At 38.2% G+C, this 23,638-nt stretch overlaps 2 protein-coding genes and 1 long non-coding RNA gene across 3 annotated transcripts; all 3 read right to left on the bottom strand.

Annotated features, from left to right (window-relative positions):
- Positions 1 to 277: 277 nt before the first annotated feature.
- On the bottom strand, positions 278 to 15,315 carry LOC140138207 (uncharacterized). The gene is made up of 4 exons (XR_011856970.1): positions 15,075 to 15,315; positions 11,549 to 11,618; positions 9,683 to 9,767; positions 278 to 827 (listed from the first exon to the last, which is right to left on the bottom strand). It is a non-coding gene; the product is annotated as an uncharacterized lncRNA (long non-coding RNA).
- Positions 15,316 to 15,371: 56 nt separating this feature from the next.
- Positions 15,372 to 16,547, bottom strand: LOC140136990 (uncharacterized). Its single transcript, XM_072158653.1, has one exon. It carries the CDS (start codon positions 16,545 to 16,547, stop codon positions 15,372 to 15,374), a length of 1,176 nt encoding a protein of 391 aa, XP_072014754.1.
- A 1,247-nt stretch (positions 16,548 to 17,794) lies between these two features.
- On the bottom strand, positions 17,795 to 23,422 carry LOC140137360 (uncharacterized). Its single transcript, XM_072159000.1, has 4 exons — positions 23,137 to 23,422; positions 22,847 to 22,923; positions 20,464 to 20,548; positions 17,795 to 19,014 (listed from the first exon to the last, which is right to left on the bottom strand). Exons 2-4 carry the CDS (start codon positions 22,908 to 22,910, stop codon positions 18,525 to 18,527), a joined length of 639 nt encoding a protein of 212 aa, XP_072015101.1. The 5' UTR covers positions 22,911 to 22,923; positions 23,137 to 23,422; the 3' UTR covers positions 17,795 to 18,524.
- Between the last annotated feature and the right edge of the window lie 216 nt (positions 23,423 to 23,638).

The raw sequence follows: 23,638 nt of genomic DNA, 5'->3' as shown, positions 1-23,638 counted from the left end.
CTCGTAACTTGCTAACGTCCCTCCAAAATCTGTCTTGATCGGCTGCTTCAATTCTTAACCATAGCGTTCGATTGTAATAATCATAAAGCTTCATATCAGCGAAGTTGTAGCTTTCAATTTTACTTCTTAGAGATTCGGAGATTTCTCCATGCCGATTAGAGTTTATTCTAACATGTTGCGGTACGTAGACAATATCATCTATATCCCAACATAAAAGATTCTTTAGAAGAACCAGCGATTCCAGATAATACTCCATAATGATAAAAATGTGGAAGTCTGAATCCATCTTTTGAACTATATGCGCAAAACCATTGTCCTTTATTTCACTGTCGTTTATGCCAATATAGCGCAATTGATAGTTTTGATGAAACTCACCGATATCAGCTTTAAAAGGCATTTGCTTAAAAAACGCTTCAATCGGATCGTCAACTTCTGCCGGAATGGACAAATGATCTGCAACTTTCGTTTTGTAAAACAGCGATTCAAAATGGGAGACGGGTTCTCGTAAAGTGGTGATATAAACTGCATTTGGTATAAATTTATCCACTTCCTTTCTTTGGTAGATCACGTGATTAGTCAACATATCGAACCGTCCATAACAACGAATCATGGCATCGAACTCGTATGTATGTTTGGAAAGAGGTGGAAGAATGGTCGTAATGTGACCTTTTGGTACAGCGAACGTTAGGTTGTGCGCAAATCCATACCGATCTAGGAGTGACGTAGTTGTTCCACTCCCTGTTTTCGGAATTTTGAGGTAAACAATCCTTTGCCTGGGCTTACAATGTCTTGTGGTAACAGCTTTATATGGAGAATTTAATGAAGAACTGTGGAAGAAATTTTATACACAAATGAGGACATAATAAAAACCAATATGCAGAGTCAAGTAAATACTACTACAATCATGGACAAAAGTTTGGAATATTTTTTATTTTTTTGCATACACGTAGCCCTGTTTTTAAGTGCAGATTTCTTACCATCAATGTCCAGTCAGCCATTCAAAACGGATCACATGTGTCTGGCAAGGTACCATTTTTTCGAGGGAATGCCACGTCGCGTACGTGACCTTGAGCGGGCAAGGGGTGAACACCCCAAATATTGAGTTGTGTTTTCTCAAGCAAGAGACTCGTCTGAACATGTCATAGTGAGAGTTTTTGTTCAAACAATAAAGTTTGCTAGTGTCTTTATGTGATACAAAGAGACCGCCAAAAAGTGTAATGCGCTTCCTCCTTGCTTTGTGATGTAAACATCGAAGGACATCTGTATCTTTCAATTAAATTCAACTGAGTACTACTTCAGAACAATAAACATGTTCCTAATATGATTGAAAACTGCATTTGATACAAAAATAACTAGATGGCACAGTTGTGTTTGACCAAACACGAATATCTATGCCCATGACCCCACCTAAACCCCTTCCCACAAACGAAAACTTTGTGACCACCATGTGGAAGCCCTTGTTATAAGCTTTAATTCGTACATATTTGTTACAAGCAAAATGCGTACACATTCCCTTTTAAGGGAATTTTTATCAAGTTGGCATATGTTCGAAACCATGGAGCTATTAAAGATGGAGAGGCAATAGATTATGTAACGCATTGTAAACTTGTGCCGATTTGAAATCTGACAAGCTATTCATCGAAAGGTACCTTTTGTTTTGGGACAAAGGGCTTCCGCCATTAAATCGGTAAGCTGACCCGACAGTGTATTAACGCTTTACCTAGCCGACTACTGTCAATAAGTGATCAAACGAAAGTCGCGTGAAAGCGCCTACTATAACGAAAAGTACCTTTTGTTGTCATACCACTCAAGGGTATGATTGAGTAGCCGTAAGCACAAAAGGCACACATTAGCCGCTGATGTAGAGTTCGTTGTCACCCTACTGAAGTTAGGTGCTTCATTTAAATAAATTGAATGCGCTTGCTGATTGATTACACATCAAGGCTACCATGTCTGCATGTCTATAGTACTGTATAATGGTAATAGCTACGTATACATATAATAAGTATACCGGTATAGGCCTATATAAAAGTTGTTTCACAAATTGACATTTTATTTTATTTTAAGAAGGAGAATGTCATAAACAGTGGCGTACTGAAGGGGCCAGCTCTTCTGTGAGAGGTCTTGGGAGGGGATGAGGGAGGTAGAGGTGGAGGAGGGGCTATGAAGAATGAGAGGGGGACTGGAGGAAGAGAGATAGAGGAAGAGAAATAAATAAATAGATGTAAATAAATAGAAAGGTAAGGAAAATGATAGGAATGAGAGGGGACAAAAAGTAAGAGGGGATGGAGAAGCGAAGGGTGATAAGAAGAGGGAGTGATACTTTAGCAAGGAAAGAATAAGTACAGAGAAAGGAAAAGAAAGGAATGACAAATAAATTTAGGCCTTATAATAATTATAGAAACTAAACACAGCCCCCCCCCCCACACACACACATAGGCCTAACACTAACAGCACTATAGGCAGCCATTCGATGATGTCAATGCCTTTATAATGCGTTACGTATTTAAAACGCCCAGTCAGATGTATTTTACACCTGCCAAGCACAAGTCACCCAATTTCGAAAATTGGACGTTGAATGTACACTCTCATGAATATTGATTGGCAACATTTTCCAATATGTCAGCGCTCAAATCGGACACAATAGAACAATAGACCATTCAGTGCGTTGTTCGAAACTGTTATCATTGCAAATGCAGGTAGCTACCAAAATGATACCTATTGCACTATATACTGTGTCGTACTTATTTTGATTTTTAAAGCCTATGAACTTTGACCTCTGGGGTTGCTATTATTGGATACATCTAGGGCCATGTGCCATCATTGTACCAAGTACGACCCCTCAGGGCGCTATAGAGGCCGTCAGCGTGACGTCATATGCCGCCATCTTGCCCGGGGGGGCCACTGGTCATTGACAAGGGGGTATCATGCGTGACCAAAAATCACGTAAAAAGGGTCTTTTTTCACGATCAGGCACTGTACGTACGTATCGTGAATAGGGTGTCAAAAACATGGAAATTCGAGAAAAAGGGTATCTTTTTCACAACATTTTTACGTATTTAGGGTCCGTCCAGACTTCAGTCCTTCATAAGTTTCATGTCCTTCATGTTTATCCCTAGACTTGACTGTATAGTTCTCTGTTTAGTCTCTTCTTTAAGTCCATAAAGATTGCCGACTTCGCCCAGCTGGCCCTGTTAATATTTTTCCATTAACCCATTCAATGCTACACAACCCTACAACATTCAATGGTGATGTACATTGTACATGCACAGCACGTGTATACTCTGATTTTAAGAGTTTCAATTCTCCTTTATAAAGTCCAAAGTTTCTCATTTCATTTTAAAATATTTTTACTATTATTTGAATTTTCTATCTTGTATTATGGATAAAAATAAAGATTTTCAAGCTAATTTTCATGTTGTATACAATTATTTAACCACAAATATCTACGGAAGAGGATTGATTGACTTGACCTGTGACCTATTCTCCACAAAATAAATAAATAAAAACATGCACGTTATTATCATATCGTCAAAAGCATCAGATTTTTGTCAGAATTTTGTCACAATAAGTGATCTTGATTTTATTTAAAAAACAAATTTTAAACTTTTGAATAAATCGTGAAAACATCAAATGAATATTAAAAGGTAAGATGGATATGGTGCAGAATTAAAATACGTTTTTGGATTGGTATCAAATTCTGCAGTCATACACGAATCCTGCAAGTCTTGGCTGAACTGATTGAGCACCATGCATCTCAGTCGCTATTTACCGACTTATTTTCATCCTAATACTTTATTCAACTTATGAAATAATACCACCATTATTCATCCGATTCCTTCCAGAAGTAGGCCTTAATTGTTGTCATTTTAAGCTTTTAAAATAAATTATTAATATGCACTTTTCATCTTTTCGCAATAAGGCCTAGGTCATAAAAAAAATCCGACCACTATTTTATGATTTTTGTCTCACTTTGAAACATGATTTGTAGGTCTATAATAATATTTGGAGGATGGAGAATAAATTGTCGAAACTTTAATAGGGCCTACAAAAATGATATAAAAACATTTCTTGACTTCTTTTTCTCTATTTTCTTTTCTTCATTGTTGTTTTTTCTTAGAGTTTTGTAAATTTTCTTTTCATTCCTTCTTAGGCTCTCTGATACTATAAATCAGCTTAAAATAATGTAACGTTTATTTTGTAATTTTAAAATAGCCATATTCTGCCCTGGTAGCAGAGCCCGAGCCATTCTGAGTTACTATTAAAGAAATCAATGAAAATGGAGTTTCAAGTAGGCCTAGTAGGCCTATTACTTGCTTAGGGTGTTGAAAATATATGTTTTACTTAAAAAAAACGCCAATACTTGTTTAGGGTAGGATATTACACTTGTTATACTTATTTAGGGGTGTATTTTCAGTCGTTGCACATACTTGTTTAGGGTGCTTTTTGAAACTCCATGGCCACGCATGATACCCCCTTGTCAATGACCAGTGGCCCCCCCGGGCCATCTTGTGGGTACACGCTGCGATGGTCGTTCGATCTCCATGCGTGAACAGCAAAATCATTGCGTTGATGTGTGGTAACAACTGCGTGGCAAGCTGCGCCCTGCGCGTAGTATCAGACGCATGAACACGCGTATCATTTGTACCCACAAGATGGCGAAAGGCTGACGGCCTCTATAGTTTTTGAGCTAGATCTGTTTGAAATTTAACAAATATTGCCCCCTGTAACCCATGACCTTTGACCTCTGGGGTCAAGGTTACCCCAGGAAATATCTAGGGTGGGCCATCATTATACCAAGTATGAACCCTGAGGGCGCTATAGTTAATGAGCTAGAGGTGTTCGAAATTTTACATATATTGCCCCCTGTAGCCAATAACCTTTAACTTCTGGGGTCGAGGCTACCCTAGGAATTTTGCAGGGGTTATGGGCCATCATTATACCAAGTATGAACCCTGAGGGCGCTATAGTTAATGAGCTAGAGGTGTTCGAAATTTTACACATATTGCCCCCTGTAGCCAATAACCTTTGACCTCTGGGGTCGAGGCTACCCCAGGAATTTTGCAGGGGTTATGGGCCATCATTATACCAAGTATGAACCCTGAGGGCGCTATAGTTAATGAGCTAGAGGTGTTCAAAATTTTACACATATTGCCCCCTGTAGCCAATAACCTTTGACCTCTGTAGTCGAGGCTACCCCAGGAATTTTATAGGGGTCATGGGCCATCATTATACCAAGTATGAACCCTGAGGGCGCTATAGTTTATGAGCTAGAAGTGTTTAAAATTTTACACATATTGCCCCCTGTAGCCCATGACCTTTGACCTCTGGGGTCGAGGCTACCCCAGGAAATTTTTAAGGATCATGGGCCATCATCATACCAAGTATGGGCCCCGAGGCTACTTCAGTTCTTGAGCTAGAGTCCTGCAAAGGAACGATGAGGAGGAGGAGAAGAAGTCTAAGACTAGATGGCACAGTTGTGTTTGACCAAACACGAATATCTATGCCCGTAACCCCACCTAAACCCCTTCCCACAAACGAAAACTTTGTGACCACCATGTGGAAGCCCTTGTTATAAGCTTTAATTCGTACATATTTGTTACAAGCAAAATGCGTACACATTCTCTTTGAAGGGAATGTTATCAAGTTTCCTATTGACATACCGTTATCATTGCAAATGCAGACTGTAGCTACCAAAATGCTACCTATTGCACTACACTGTGTCGTACTTATTTTGATTTTTAAAGCCTGTGAACTTTGACCTCTGGGGTTGCGGCTATTATTGGATACATCTAGGGCCATGGGCCATCATTGTACCAAGTATGAACCCTAAGGGCGCTATAGTTTTTGCGCTAGAGCTATTTGAAATTTTAGTTATATTGCCCCCTGTAGCACATAACCTCTGGGGTCGAAGTTACCCCAGGAAATATTTAGGGGTCATGGGCCATCATTGTACCAAGTATGAACCCTGAGGGCGCTATAGTTTATGAGCTAGAGGTGTTTAAAATTTTACACATATTGCCTCCTGTAGCCCATGACCTTTGACCTCTGGGGTCGAGGCTACCCCAGGAAATATTTAGGGATCATGGGCCATCATTGTATCAAGTATGAACCCTGAGGGCGCTATATTTTACGAGCTAGAGGTCAGACGATGGTGGACTACATTATTCACTGTGGCAACAGCCAATATCGTAAACAAAACAGACAATATGACGGCAACACTGCCTGGACATTGGACGCCCCGTGCTGAGTTGTGTTTTTAGCTCTATTGGCCCCGTTACAGAAAAGAAATGCACAAAATATATTTCTCAGTGAATGTATAAATTTTCACATAAAAATAAATATTTTTGGATTCAAAATAAATGTGAAGAAAAAAAAATTTTAGCCGGGAGTGAGCAATCTCTACAGCAGCACAGAACAACTTGCCGAAACCAAAGAAAACCCGATCGCCATGGATATCAGAGGAAGTGGGTACAATGGCAGACGAAAGACGACAGGTGAAAGCAAGAGGCATACTAACGGAGAAGGACAAAAGGCAGTATAAAGACCTAAGCAGGAGAATTCAACGCAGAACCAGACAAGATAAACAGGATTTTCTTGAAAGGAAATGCAAAGAGGTTGAATCACATTCTTCTACCAACCACTCCAGGGATCTCTTTAGAGCAGTGAAAGAAATCACAGGGAAGAAAACACCAAAGCTGGATGTAATCAAAGATGAAGATGGTGAAATTCTAACTGAGAGTGATCAAATCAAACAGAGGTGGCAACAGTACTGTCAAGGGCTGTATGCAAGTAAAGATGGTTTAGGAGGTGAAACAGAGGTTGATGAAGATGAACCTGACATACTGAGATCAGAAGTGGTGATGGCAATGAAGAAAATGAGGACAGGTAAAGCACCAGGATATGATGATATCCCAGCTGAATTGATCAAAGAAACCGGAGACGAAGGAGTGGATGTGATGCACAAATTATGCAATCTTCTATGGAAAGACAAGAGCTGGCCGATAGACTGGACCAGATCAATATTCCTACCACTCCCCAAAAAGGGTGACACAAGAGAATGCAAAAACAACAGGACCTTCTCTCTAATCTCCCATGCAAGTAAGATCATGCTGTACATTACGGTTGAGAGGATCAAACAGCACATGCGTCGTGAGATTCCCCAGAGCAGGCCGGTTTTGTGGAAGGCAGAGGCACAAGAGACCAAATAGCAAACATCAGAAATATTACAGAGAAAGCTATTGAATTCAACCGTCCAATCTACATGTGCTTCATCGACTATTCAAAAGCATTTGATACTGTTCAACATCAAAAACTGTGGGACACCTTAGTATCAATGGGCTTCCCAAAACATGTGGTAGAACTGCTTAGGACACTCTATGACGATCAGGAATCAATTGTTAGAACAACATGTGGTGACAGTACCTGGTTCAAAATCGAGCAAGGGGTGAGACAAGGATGCATTTTGTCTCCTCATCTGTTTAATGCATATGCAGAGTATATTATGCGAATGGCCCTTGAGAGTTGCAGCATTGGAATATCTGTCGGAGGCAGAACCATCAACAACTTACGGTATGCAGACGACACTACCCTACTAGCAGACAGTGCTTGTGAACTTGAGGACCTGATTGAAAGAGTGAGAATGGAGAGTGAAAACTTTGGGCTTTTTCTAAATGTAAGCAAAACCAAGGTGATGGTCATCAACCAACAAGAAGAGAACACCACTATTCATGCAGGAAACCAAGCAATTGAGGTTATCAAACAGTTCAACTTCCTTGGATCCATGATTTCAAACCAAGGCGGATGCTCTACTGAGATCAGACGTCGCATAGCAATGGCAAAAACATCAATGTGCACCATGCACAAGTTATGGAAGGACAGAAGCATCAGCAAGTCAACAAAGATTAGACTTGTCTCCTCTTTGATTTTCCCGATCGCAACATATGCGTGTGAAACGTGGGTGATCAATGCGGCAGATCAAAGAAGGATTGAAGCGTTTGAGATGTGGTGCTGGAGAAAACTTCTATGCATCCCATGGACCGCCAAAAGGACAAATGAGAGTGTTCGGCATGAAATAGGAGAGAAAGTCTCACTCATCAACTCAGTGAGGAAACAGAAGTTACAGTATTTTGGACATGTTGCCAGGCGAGAAGGAGTCAATCTAGAGAAAGTGATAATGTTCGGAAAAGTTGAGGGAAGAGAAGCAGAGGAAGACAGAGACTCAGGTGGACAGATGGAATTGTTTCGTTAACCAAAATGTCAATTTACAGCTGTTACACCAAAGCACAAGATCGACATGAGTGGAGAAACTTCATCAGAAAGGTCACGAATACTCAGATATGAGTAGATCGACGACGACGACGAGCGGGACTCGATCTCGGGACCCTACGCACCGCAGGCGAGACCCGTTACCATTAGACCAAGCGAACCGTGATACACAATGGGGGAAATTTTAGGTATATATCATAAACATACCGTGCGTTATTCATACAAAACATTCAAAAAACAGTACTTACAATGAGGTTCACTGGCGAACCTCAACGGATTTAGACTGATAAAATAGTGCTTAATAACATACGTACAGTTTTGGAATAATTTGAGACATTTTTGTGTTTACGTGTAAAACCAATGACAACGTCAAAATTCAGCCAATCTTGGCCGGCCCCCCCTGCTAGAGGTGTTTGAAATTTTTCACATATTGCCCTCTGTAGCCTATCATTATACTAAGTATGGCCCCGAGGCTACTTCAGTTCTTGAGCTAGAGTCATGCAAAGGAACGATGAGGAGGAGAAGGAGGAGAAGACTAAACACAACAAATACAATATCTATGCCCCGTTGCACGGGCATAGATAATGCCCCGTTGCACGGGCATAGATAACTAAACACAACAAATACAATATCTATGCCCCGTTGGACGGGCATAGATAAATATATTCCAAACTTTTGTCCATTACAATTCGAGTAAAGCATTTTTAGTCTAGTATAGCAAGGGGTATTAAAAAATGGTCAAGTTCAACATCCATGTCAACCAATCTTTCGAACATCCATGTCAGTCAACCAATACCATGGGGTGTTATTATAGACCCTCTAGATCACTGCTAGGGAGGTAGTGGACTCAAATTGTAGGGGACGTTTTTCGCTAGAGGGCGTTTTCAAAATGGCCATCAAAACCCACTGAACATGCTGAATGAGACATTCAAGGATAACGCACTCATTTTATGGTTCACATTCACTCGGTTTATAAATATTTTGGAAGGATTATAATACTCAACGGTCAGTGCTATAATGTAAAGCCAGAAGTTAAATTCTGAAAGCTCAGAAACAATTCAAAATGGCTGCTAAAATACCACAAAATGGTGTTGGGTCCTATCTCATGCGAGATCTTATTACCACTTTAAGGTATATTTATCTCGAGAGGGCGTTTGCAACCTGGCCAACAAAACCCATGTGAAATAAAAAAAAAATTGGCATAAAATGGCATTAAGTGGTCATTTCATTGGCCAGACCCATTCGTTTCAAAAATATTCTTTAAGTATACGATACCCAACGTTCAGTGTAACAACATAAAGCCAGTAGGAAAGATCTGCAAGAGAGCACTCTTCAAAATGGCTACCAAAATATCACACTCTTCAAAATGACTGCTAAAACAACATACAATTGTAGGAACCGATTTTATACTTACTTCCTTATGACACCCGCCGCGTAAGTACGCAAGGGGGACGTCATATCAATGTAAACACGGTGAAGTTCACCATTCCTCATGAAAACTGAAATTCAATATACGGAAAATCAATAAACTGTAGTCAGTGTCACCAACTAAAACTTATCTGATTATTAAATTAAGTTTCAAACCAATATCTTTTTTACTTCCCCGATTATTAAATTGGTTGCAACAAATAAATATCCAATACATGCAAATATCATCATCATGACATTTTCAAAATGATGATTTCTTCATGGACAAAACAACCACTGGCTGCACTGCACCATGGTAAACCCTATAACCCTAATAACAATCCTATTCGCTGTAGAAGTGACGTAATAAATCGCATTAACTATACCATAGTAATATATTAATACAATTTTGACTATTTCGCCCTGCACTACAAGCAGGTTGCACTCATCACCTGTGTATGTCTGCAATCATAGATTGAATACAATGCCGCCCTTTTCAAAGATACTAATCTTACAGGTGTGAGTGATCAACAAGATGTGGTTCAATGCGTAGGTGTCGCGTGAACGTTGTAGTGCAGGGCGATATAGTCAAAAATTGTATTCATCTATTGCTATGGTAGTTAATCCGATTATTACGTAACGTCATTGCCCGGCAGTATGCGCGAGAATTATGGCAATTTCCAATATTCTTTGCCCTGCAGTGTACATACGCATCGTAGTTTGCTCAGGGCACGTGTATTTTAAATCGCCCACCACATTTCATATAGTACAAGAAAGCCATTTAACAGTGTAGCGGTTCGTTCAAGCATATCGATAGACCAGTCCCTCGTCTTTGTTGATAAACAATGATGTCAAGTGGACTATAGAGGCCCTGCATTCTTTTATCGATTGGCTCCAAACAAAGGATTTGAACCGGTGTCCTTCACCGTAGTTATGGCGGAGTGCAGTCCATTCAATCAAATGTTGTCATCAACCTATTTGATCGTAGTGCAGGGTTATGTGTGTGAGACGAACTGTCACGGTAGATTGCAATCATGCTTTTGTTGAATGTATTCGAGTAGTCCGCCATATTTACGGGATGATACATCATATGCAGGGCCTCTATTTGATCGTAGTGCAGGGTTATGTGTGTGAGACGAACTGTCACGGTAGATTGCAATCATGCTTTTGTTGCATTAGAGTAGTCCGCCATATTCAGTGGCGTACCGTGGCCGCCCCAACCCCGGGGGCTGAAGAAAATTCAATTTTGCCGCCCCTTCCTCAACAGCCCGAAAAGGTTGACCCAATTTTTTCACGGTCGTTTGAAAAAGCGAAGAGCAAAAAAAAAAAAAAAAAAAAAAAAGGTTTCAGGCGCTAGCGCCCTAAAAGCAGCACATTTTGATGTATAGTACCATTTTTTCAAAATTGTTTATGCTTTATCACATTTTTCCGCCCTTTTTTATTTCCTAATTCTTTTTGCCGCCCCTTCATTTTTGCCGCCCTGTTTTGCCGCCCTTCTTCCGCCGCCCTTCATTTTGGCCGCCCCTGCTTTTACCCCCCAAAAAAAAAATACGCGCATGATATTTACGGGATGATACGTCACATGCAAGGCCTCTATACTGCATGGCCCCAAAACTAACTCCAACCCTACTGCCCTAACCCTATTGAAAGTCTTGTGTAATCCGGTCTTTGCTGTTGATTATTTGACAAAACATAATTATATTTCGTCGTATTACAGTTTTATTTATTTATGCGTCTTTTTTATTTTATACAGAAAAATCTTGGTCGTCATCACTAAAAGTGATGTCAACAACGGGTTCACATCATTTTTATTTTTCAATTCCATCCGAATGTTAATTGTTGAATCAGTTTAATTAAATATTGCAATACTAACCTATGTAACCAATTGAGAGTCCAATAGCAAGGCAGACTAACAGTGTAGTTTTCCAGTAATTCATCGTTATCTTCAAGAAATATACAAAATACATACAGCAATTCATACATGACTAGATGCTTTGCGTTATGCGTCATCTTGATTTCTACGCAGACTCATACTCACATACAATCATACAATACAACACTTTTTTTTTTTATTATTCTTAAAAAATATTATCTTGTTTTGCCAAATGAAACATCGCAAAATATAAATCCATTAGTTAGTTCTTAGGGAGTGTTCATAAATACACTTGGTGGGGCTGGACAAAATGGAGGGGGGTCAAAAAGTTTTAGGTCTTCAAAAAGGGGGACTAAAAAGTTTGACTCCTAATAAAAGAGGGGTCAGAAAAGTTTGAACAACCAATATTGATATCAAAAATTTAACCATAATTGAGAATTATGAAAGTCCGTTTTAATAACAAATTCTACTTTTGATTTTAACCAAATTGGTAGCATTCATGTAATATTGGGTATACCTACCGTACAATACATCTCTAACATGAATGAAGTAGCGAAAATCCTTGAAACCTTACTTCTAATGAGCGTTACGGGGGGAGGGGTCAAAAAAAGTTTTGAATGTCTATGAAGGGGGAGTTTCAGGTTCTCTCGAGGGGGGGTCAAAAGTTTCGACTCCAAAAATTTCCAGTGCTCAGCTCCGCCCACCAAAGTATATATGAATACTCCCTTACTAGCAATTAAAGTCAAATTTTATTAGTTTTACAATTTGAGGAAAATGGGCTAAAACGAACAATTTTGTATGATTTTTTACAATGTCAGTCACAAAATTCAAAGACTTGGCACAAGCCTAAGCATTCAAATTTTAACTGGGGTTCGAGCCCGGTGCCTCAAATGAGTCACGGAGATGAGTAAAACAAAGAAAGGCCATCTCGCTAACTCGACTATATTATAGTCCCTATCGCCAAAGTTACATGGAAATTCAAAATCATACAGCATGACTGTACTAAACGATACAAGGAGCCGTTGGCATTGACCATGATGATGGTGATTCTCGGAGAGCACTCTTTACTGAAATATGAAAGGGATTTTTTTTATACTGGCATAATTTTGGACCAATGTATATTTATTTCTGAAACCACGTTCTTCGCTTTTCTTTACTTGTTTGTATTGTATTGAAAAAGCTATTATTTTATTCTTTTTTAAAGTTTATTGCATTTAAAATAGGCCTACTTTAAGATCTACGCCAAACATAGTGATTACCAACTCGTACACAGTCTAGTACAATTTTAAATTGAAATAGGTCCCTACGGCCGTATTCACTTCTAATTAGCTCTAACCGAACTTAATCTCACTAAAGCTCACAATGAAAAGCACTGTGCATGCATGGATATCACGTGATGTGATAACACACTCAGCCTATTACTCAGGGAATCGCTGGCCGGGCCAGCGGAACCGCCGTGGTTACACTTTAAACTGTTCAGGGTCCGAGTTCTGGTGTTGGAATTACGTATGTCAATGGAAATGATGACATTTAATCGTCAACCAAAATGTTTTAGATTAAAAAGAAGTCATCTAAAATCGCATTAGTGATCATGGTATTTTCAGTTTGTTTGTAAACCATGCAGAGGTATCGTCGTGGGGGATATCTTTTTACAATAGAGCATAAATCCTGAAAAGATTTGAATGTGGTTACCTACTTTTAATTCAGTTGACTAGCCTACGGGGTCAAAAACAATCAAGTTACTTAGCAAATTAAGCTTCGCGTTGAGGTAAGACAAAAAAAAAAAAGGTTTGTCTCACGAACATTTGCCAAAAAAGCTAAGTGCTATGCTTTTTTTTTTCTTTTTTTTTTTTTTGGTTTTTTAATGCGTTTTTTTTTTTTTTTTTTTTTTTAGCCTGAGACAAATGAAAATCACAAGACAGGTATTGGAAAACTACAAGTGGTCTTACAATGAAAGAGAAACAACAAATTTACAATGTTAATATTCTGTAACTGTATTGTATTTGCCTTCCTAGAGCTGATCACTATTAAAAATCAGTGCAAAATACAAAGTTACGATGCCGGAAAATACGGGTTACAGCTTCGCCCCGACACCAACTCATTTGTTAGGGCATTCAGAGTAACCGAATCGGCGCACCGATGCAGTGCCCAATTCCTCAGCACAGTCCCCCTGTTTTAACTATACGAATACGAACAATCATGTTGAAATAAACGGTAAAAATTCGTTAAAAACAGCTACAAAAAATACAAAATTTATGAAAACAACATGGCTTCACTCGATCGCAGAGTTCTCCGTAGCTAAGTCCTTTTATATTGCATCCACTTTGCTTCGTCGGCTTTACGCTCCGTGCCGTTGCAAGGATGGCGTGAAACTAGCGAGACTGAGGCTACGGTGTGGGTTACGGGCTATCTGCAACACTAATGGCATACGCGCTGCCTGACATTTTCGATGGTTTTCTGACATTGAGGAATTCATTTTTACTACGTTGGTCGAACTATCGGGAACCGGAAAATCGGGAAAAAAAAACCTTTAAAAAGGCGGTCAGCGCGTAGACAAACGCGCTGTATCGCTTTCACATACTTATGCGCGCGGGTTCGTGAGACAAACCTTTTTTTTTTTTGGCCTAACCTAGTTTTAATTGAATTTACTGTGTGGGGAAAAACATGCATACATTGCTTCTTATTGTGATAACACTTCATTTAGAGGTAACCAACTTTAAATTTAATATTGACTGTGCGTGCTCAGAAGCATGATAATAGTATAAATTGTAAAGATATGCAAATGTGAAAAACAATAATTTTGTGATAAAGAGAAAAAATGTTTGATTGTTGCCATTTTAAAGTTACACTCTGTGAATTAATTTGCTTATTATTTTATATTTGATGATGCAAGATTGGCATTAATTATGTGTGAGCTGTCCCTCCACCCCTCCCACCACACCATTCATTAGCGCCAGTGGCATAGGTCTTATTGTGCATAGCCTACATACTGGGGGCAGGGGGAGTTGATTCCCTGCCTCGAAATGCAGAGATAAACTTTACAGACATTTGCGTGTATCGATACCGATACATCTGACTGCCATGATGTATATAGGTGCAGTGTAATGAATCACTGTTTCTAAACAATTATTTAATAATTCATATTCACGTGGCTTCATATGATGGCTAAAATATCACTCATTTTGGAGATCAAAGATAAATTAATGAAAATCTTACCTGCTTTACGACACACAATAACTTGTCGCAAGTTTCCTCGTAGTATGGCTGCCAATATCATACATATATAATACATACGGAATATAGCAAAATGTCATTGATTGGATTTTCCGTGCCAACGAATATCACACACACGAGAACACAATACAAACTAGAGCAACTGTGCCCTTTAGGCGGATGACTGTGACGATCTGATCAAGCAGCAATACTGTGCTGGATAGTATTACTTTTAATAAGACTGTTTCATTAATATTTCATATTAATAATTTGTAAATTAAATCAAATACTGGAACTAAAATTTGCAACTCACTTTGCTACGTTGCGTCCGAAAGCATCGGACTTCGTCAGGCATGTGATTGAAGATGTTGTGATGACGTCAGATGTTGTGACGTCAGACGGCGAGGAATGTCTCGTAACGCCGGGTCCCATGCACGTGACAACTGGAAGCGGAGTCCCCCTTTTCTGTTAATGGCGGGATCCTCCACTCTCTCCCATATGGATTCTCTGACTCCTCGCTCAAACCACTTCTCCTCCTTATCTAGAATAACCGCTTCCTCATGGTTGAAGAAATGTTGGGCTTCGCTGGAGCTAGGGCGCCTGTGTTGGTTCAATCGCGCTCGTAGAGATTTTTTGTCTCGCCTACATAGGAGTCACCACAGTCCGGGGCAGCACGTGTAATGCCATAAACTAGATTGCACTGTTTATCTCTGGGGGTTTTGTCCTTAACATGCACGAGCTTCCCCCGTAGGATGTTGGTAGGTTTGAAGCACGTAGTAATGCCGAAGGACTTGAAAGAGTTCTTAAGCCTTTCAGATAATCCAGCGATGTATGGGATGGTTACCTGTGTGCGATTGTCGTGGTTTACCTCTCCTGTGGTGGGTTTAGTGGAGTCTTTGGTTTTGTTCGCTTTGGTAAACGCCCAACCGGGGTATCCACAATTTCCAAGGGCTTTCTGTAAGTGATCTTTTTCCTCCGGAATGTCCTCAGAATTGCTTATGACAGTGTCCGCACGGTATTGGAGGGTTCTGATCACGCCTAATTTGTGGATCAGCGGATGGTGTGAGTCAAATTGTAAATAGTGATCGGTATGCGTGGGCTTTCTATAAACCGTTGAGTTGAGGGTACCGTCACTGTTCAAATGAACCAAGCAGTCCAGAAAAGCTAACTTATTGTCCACACATTCCTCCTGAGTGAATTTGATGTTCGGGTCAACTTGATTAATGAAATTAAAGAAGGACTCCGACTCGCTTTTGTCTATGATGATGAATGTGTCGTCAACAAAACGAAGCCACAATTTGGGCGGTTTACCGGGGTAACTACTCAGCACGTGCTGTTCAAATTTCTCCATGTAGAGATTAACCACAATTGGGGAAACGGCTGAGCCCATCGCGCACCCATATTGTTGGATGAAATACTTATTGTCGTACGAGAAATAAGTTGTTTTGAGGCAGATGGTGACAAGTTCAACAATTTGTTCAACGGTTAAATCTGTGCGTTCACTCAAAGTGGTATCCTCCGATAAGAAATCCTTCACAACCTTGATGGCGTCGTCCGGTGGAATGGAGGTGAAAAGTGCGCTCACATCGTAAGAAGTAATGATCTCGTTATCGTCCACTGAGGTATCGCGGATTTTCTTTACAAAGTCCTGTGTATTGATAAGATGGTGTGGAGATTTTCCGACAAGCGGTCCTATAGTCTTCGCTGCGTTTTTGGCTAAGTTGTACGTAACAGAGCCAATGCTACTAATTATTGGTCTCACTGGGATGGGATCTGGCTTGTGCATCTCGATGATACAATATTCTGTGGCACTCAAACTTCCGCACGACTCCCGATCCGGCAGCCCTCGCCAGGGGATTTGACCCTGGATTGCACCAGGGGCTCTCAAGGCCACCTAGACCACCCCTTTGAACTGACAACATTGATAATGCCAGTAAAAATTAATCCTTGGCTAATCCTACAACTTACCGTATTTTTATTTAATTTTTTTGGGTCTTTTGTTCACCATGTTCACAGTGAGTTTTTTACTGAAAGTATGAGATGTTTTGTACCCATTTAAATATGTGGCGGAAGGGGCCCCTTAAATATTTAGATGGGGATATCTCCCCTTCACATAAAATCCTCTTAGAAGTCAAAAATAAGCAATAATTACCTTGTGCATATGCATGCTTTGGGCCAATATGGTAAAATTAAAATATGTGCATGCTTCGCTCGCACTGCTTCATCAAATACCACAAAGCACCTTCATTTTGGGCTAAAATAGTCTGATTTTTTTTAGGGGGGGCGCATCACGCGCAAATCGTCCATCTCAAACAGGCACAAAATATGCTTGCCGCGATCCCCCCCTTAATTTTTATGCTTTCGTTTTTAGTGTCAAGTGTCCATCACTTGCAGATACTTACGTAAAAAATGAGTCACTAAAAATGCGTGATTTTAACGCGTGAAATTTTTTTTAAATCTCCAAAGGACACAAGCCCCCACCCCCACCCACCCCACACACACACCCGCCAACATACACATACACATACACAAGCGCCCCTCCACCGGTCGATCACCGAGACTTTACATTCGCCAACGTGCAGTGAACTTTTTCTTCTAAAATAGCCCCTGACTCAGTACCTTATTAGGATTTATTTAGTGGGGTGCCTAGTTATTGGTTTGTTGGTTTGGAGGACGTTTGAAGCTGATACACATTAAATGATTTCAAAGTGTAAAAGTTTTTATTTAAAATATGACACATACAAAAATAGAAACATAAAAGTTATAGAACAATATAAAACCCTATTTAAGTAAGTTATAAAAAGATATAAAAACATATTACAGTATTGTATTTGGCATTCCACACACTTGTGTACATCTCATATATATAAAGTGATACCCTTTATTTGTGGTCCAAGTGCCCAAAATCACTAAAAACATGCATTTTATGCCTGTAATGAACTTCAATTTTCAAAGGTCATAGAAAATGATGTGATTGACTTTTTGTGAATAATTTTTTTAAATTCCATTGTAAAAATACTTCGCAAAATTCACTAACAAATTACATTTTCGCCCATAAATAAATTGTATTAAGATATGAATTATTTATTATTTTTAGGCCTAAATAGCTAGTTAAAAATGTAACATTTGTAGGCAAAAAAAATTATAAAACTCCTTGGTACATTCACATCTTATATCATCAGAATTGATACAAATAACAAAAATTATTCCTTTGTTTATAGATCGCATTTTTGATTCTTACTTAATCTTACAGTTTTTACAAGTTCGTCAATTCTTTCTTTCTTCAATTTGAGATTTCCATCGGTCCCAACTTGTCGCACATAATCATTACAATATTGTTTATCAATGGGGGCATAGTTTTCAATCCATTTTCTACCATTAAGCACTCCTGTACTGTTGACACATATTTTCTGTATTGATGCTACCCTTTCCCGTAACTCTCTAACTTCCCGCCAAAACCTATCTTGATCGGCTGCTTCAATTCTTGACCACAGCGTTCTATTGTAATAATCATAAAGCTTCATATCAGCGAAGTTGTAACTTTCAATTGTAGTTCTTAGAGATTCGGAGATTTCTCCATGCCGATTAGAGTTTATCCTAACATGTTGCGGTACGTAGACAATATCATCTATTTCCCAGCATAAAAGATACTTTAAAAGAACCAACGATTCCAGATAATACTCCATAATAATAAAAAGGTGGAAATCCGAATCCAGCTTTTGAAATATACGCGCAAAGTCATTGTCCTTTATTTCACTGTCCTTTATGCCAAGATAGCGTAATTGATAGTTTGACGAAACTCACCGATATCAGCTTTAAAAGGAGCTTGCTTAAAAACCGCTTCAATCGGATCGTCAACTTCTGCCGGAATGGACAAATGATCTGCAACTTTCGTTTGGAAAAATAGTGATTCAAAATGGGAGACGGGCTGTCGTAAAGTGGTGATGTGAACTGCATTTGGTATAATTTTATCCACTTCCTCTCTTTGGTAGATCACGTGGTTAGTCAACATATCGAACTGCCCATAACAACGAATCATGGCATCAAACTTGTATGTATGTTTGGACAGAGGTGGAAGAATGGTTGGAATACCTTTTGGCACGGCGAACGTTAGGTTGTGCACAAATCCATACCGATCTAGGAGTGACGTAGTTGTACCACTCCCTGTTTTCGGAATTTTGAGGTAAACAATCCTTTGCACGGGCTTACAATGTCTTGTGGTAACAGCTTTATATGGTGAATTTGATGAAGAACTGTAGAAGAAATAACAAATTTAATATTAGGACATATTAAACCAATAATGGGATATGCAGAGTAAATTAAATACTATTATCATTAATTTCAATCAATGTGAATTATAAAAGAAAACTAACTATCGTAGTAATGATTGAATCATGATGATATAATCGGAGCCACAATTAAAGATACTGTTTCGCGTCTGAAGTCACCTGGTTTTTTTTCGGAATGCAACGATATAACAGCGTGCCCAGTGCCCTACGGTTAGTTTTTCACTTTCAAACTTACAAACCAGCTCAAAAGTTAGGTCTTAGTAAACTATGTGGCACTATAGGCCTATAAAGAATTAAAGCATACTGCAGTTACTGTCCGTTTTCCTATACACAATACACAGTGCTCTCACCATTGAGCTGTGACCTCTACAAATAGTGTATGTTATAAGTATAGGCCATTGCCTAGTTAACGTCACTGTGTGAAAAATAACCGGCCAATATTTAAAGTACTCTCTGAAATTCTAGAAAACATAGTTTTGTAACATGTCCTAAATTTTTAGCTAATTTAGGTGTTTGGAAATATTCGCACTTTGGTGTTTTAGTGTATGTTATAGGTAATAGGACATTGCCTAGTTAACGTCACTGTGTGAAAAATAACCGGCCAATATTTAAAGTTCTCTCTGAAGTTCTAGAAAATATAGTTTTGTAACATGTCCTAAATGTTTAGCTAATTTAGGTATTTGGAAATATTCGCACTTTAGTGTTTTAGGATGTATATGTAAACGACAGATAACACCAAAAAATATGAAGAAATGATTTCCAAACCGTGTTACGGTCTACAACCATTAGGCCTATGTTTCTTATTTTCAAGAATGCTGGTTAACAATATGCAGACTATTGTCTCATTTCGTAAACAGTTTTGTTACCTTTCGTTTGCTTTATAATCGGTTACCCAACTGAAACTATAATACCAGCTCATTGCAATACCGCACAGGTAAAACAGAAACATGTGTACGGTGGATTTAACCAGCGAAGATCTGATTTAACATAGTTGAGCTGTTTTCAATGACTGTTATCTTGGTTTAATAGCTTTTAATGGGGTTTAAGTCCTGCAAAGGTCGTGGTGAATTCTACTGTAGACATGACTGCATCATGACTTTTTGTCTTGTAAAATGCCACCATCGTTCGGCATTTTCTGCAACTCCTTTTCTCCGATGAAGACACATTAATACGCGCTATAATAACCACTCGCGGATCGGAGTGTTTGGACTCGTCGTCAGACGCGGACTAGTATCTTTAACTCTGGCTCCCGTTATAATATTGACATTATTCTTCTGCCAAGTTTCTTCAAAGTTCTTTAAAAAAAACCTGTATCAACAGTCTACGCAATACGCATGCATCTTGAGCTCCGCGTTACTGACCGCCCCCGCCCCCCAAAAGTTAATACTGGGAGAGATTTCTATAGGTACTTACTTTCTTGTGACACCGACCATGTAAGTACGCAAGGTGGGCGCCATGTCAATGTAAATACGGCTAAGTTCACCATTCGTCATGAACACTGAAATTGAATGTACGAAAAACAAATATGTAACTGTAGTATACAAGTATGCATAGGCACGACGTATATATAGGACTGGTAAGACTGTCTATTTTAGACAACGGAATAAACCAAAATATGACAAAATATCACGTACCTATTTATATGCAACGGAATAAATCTAAATATTACAGTTAATACACAATGCTGCTTTAATCTAGATAAATATATTTTGACTTTATTCCGTTAAAAAATAAAACAATTTGGTCAGTATGAAGCTTGATACTTTCCAAGACTATATACTAATCGTGTTTCACCACCCGTCCCTAAACTTTTGTACAGAGGTTTACTACAGCGAGTATAGAGAACGGGTGGTGAAACACGATTAGTATACATGTAATTATAGTGTCTTAAAAACGGAATAAACCTAAATATTACAGAATGTTGCATAGTTTTCAAGTTTAAAAATAAATAATATAATTTTATTTTGACTTTACTCCGTTTATTTAATAATTATGAAATTAATCGTGTTTCACCACCCGTAGTTCCAATACTTTTCTAGGGCCTACGTACCTTTACTACAGTGAGTATATGAAACGGTTGTGAAACAACGTCATGAAAACAGAATAAACCAAAATATGACAATGTTGCTAAAATGTTGATAAGTTTCAAAATAACTAAAATCTTGTTTTGACTTTAAAGCGGTTTAATAATTATGCATGAAATACGACAAGTATAAAGCTTAATACTATCCCAGACCAGATCGCAGACACACTAACCTTGTTTCGCCAACCGTCCCTATATCCTTGTACCGAGGTTTTCTACAGCGAGTATAGGGAACGGGTGGTATTTGTATAGAGAGTATTGAATCATCTTTAATCGCCTCATATCCCTTTTAAAAGGAATTTTATACTTTTTATTTCTGCGTGCACCGGAAGCGTTCACATGTATTCACCTATTCTTCGGGCTCTGGAAATAGGGATGTTGCCCACCCAAATTCATCATATTATTCACTGCATTTATTTTATTTATTTATTTATTTATTTATTTATTTATTTATTTATTTATTTATTTATTTATTTATTTATTTATTTATTTATTTATTTATTTATTTATTTATTTATTTATTTATTTATTTATTTATTTATTTATTTATTTATTTATTTATTTATGTATTTATGTATTTATGTATTTATGTATTTATGTATTTATGTATTTATGTATTTATGTATTTATGTATTTATGTATTTATGTATTTATGTATTTATGTATTTATGTATTTATGTATTTATGTATTTATTTATTTACTTATTTACTTATTTACTTACTTACTTATTTTACTTACTTACTTACTTACTTACTTACTTACTTACTTACTTACTTACTTACTTACTTACTTACTTACTTACTTACTTACTTACTTACTTACTTACTTACTTACTTACTTACTTACTTACTTACTTACTTACTTACTTACTTACTTACTTACTTATTTATTTATTTATTTATTTATTTATTTATTTATTTATTTATTTATTACATTGCAGTCTGCGATTGCAGTTTATTGTATTCTATTCTATTCCTTTTTAATTTAGTTTTGTTTAGTTTTATTCCATTTTATTCTGTTCTATTTTTTTTCTTTTTTTTAATTTAGTTTACTCTAGTTTTAATAGTTAAGTATTACGGTATTTCAATATTCTTTCCAAACTTTTAATTTATTTTGATTTCATTTTATTTTTTATTTCCAATATTCCAGACTAGTATAAGGCCAAATAAAAAAATAAACATGTCTCACGTCCCCTCCCGCTCTTTTTTTGAGCTTTCTTCAATTCTGTTTTTATTTTTTTGAAATTCAGAAATAACTTTTCACAAAATATGTCTAGGAAGTAGAGATGCTTTCTATAGCCTTGCTAATATACAAGAAACACTTTTATAAGGTTTTGTGATAGTTAGAGGGGCATATCTCTCAGAACAACAAATAAAAAGAGGCCTCCTCCTTTTTCCAGGCATAATTGTATGGGAATTGTATACGCTAAAACAGCTCTAATTATGGGTATTTACACTGATTTTGCGATAAAAAATAAAAAATAAAACGCCCCCTCTTCCTCCTTTTTTTCAAAAACCCGGACGTGAAACATGTTTTTTATTTTACTTGGCCTAACTTGATCAATGTGTGGGTGCATGTAGTCAATAACCATTCAACTATCTCAAATGCAAAGTGATTATCATGTTGTGGTGAGACAGGCCAGGTCATTGAGAACGTTATTTAAATCATGAATAGACGTATCGGCAGGCTTGATTCGCTTGTGCAATACTAACCTATGTAACCAATCGAGATTCCAAGAACAAGGCAGACTACCAGTTTAGTTTTCCAATAATTCATCGTTAAGAAATATCTTCGTAAGAAATATACAAAATGGCTATATACATAGGCTACAACAATTCAGTGCAGTCACTGTCAATACTCCGGGTCAATACACACTAGTACACGCGAAATCCATTTTGAGAAGCATTTCTGCATGCATTTGCTTCGTAAAAAGCCTCGCGTCAATTTTGCCTCACGCCAACGCCACGAAATATGGATCTGTAGGCATAATAGGCCTACTTACTTCCAACGGCTATCACTTGTTTACCATTCCATCAATTTCCATGTATAACTCACTGAGAAATCTTGTATCTTGTACTTCCGTGGTTATGAACATTCATTAGAGAAGACATCGATTCATTCGTCGTCCGTCGTGAGTGTGACGTCAAAATCGATCTATTTGCCAGGTCGGTCCATTGCCCGGGGGTGTCATTGATGTGTATTATTTGGTAGGCCCTACACATGCTTGTCACACAAAAAAACCCGTCGAAACGGTCGATATTTGATCTGCTGGCGTCTTTTTAGGAAAACGTAGACGCCTACTTCTTCTAGGGTAGGGCCTATTAGGATTTAGAGTTGTAATTTCGTCTTCGACGTCACGTTCACTTAAATTCGCCGCAGAGATGGTTCTGGAGATGGTATACTGGGCTCAGATACACAACAAAGACGAGGGGATTATTCTCTTATGAGGCCAACTCATAGGCCTACTCATAGGACTTCTCATAGCCTATATACCCACGCCACTC

The sequence above is a fragment of the Amphiura filiformis genome, chromosome 17 (assembly GCF_039555335.1).
Source record: "Amphiura filiformis chromosome 17, Afil_fr2py, whole genome shotgun sequence".
In the NCBI taxonomy this organism is placed as follows: domain Eukaryota; kingdom Metazoa; phylum Echinodermata; class Ophiuroidea; order Amphilepidida; family Amphiuridae; genus Amphiura; species Amphiura filiformis.
This window is presented reverse-complemented; position numbering and strand designations above follow the sequence as displayed.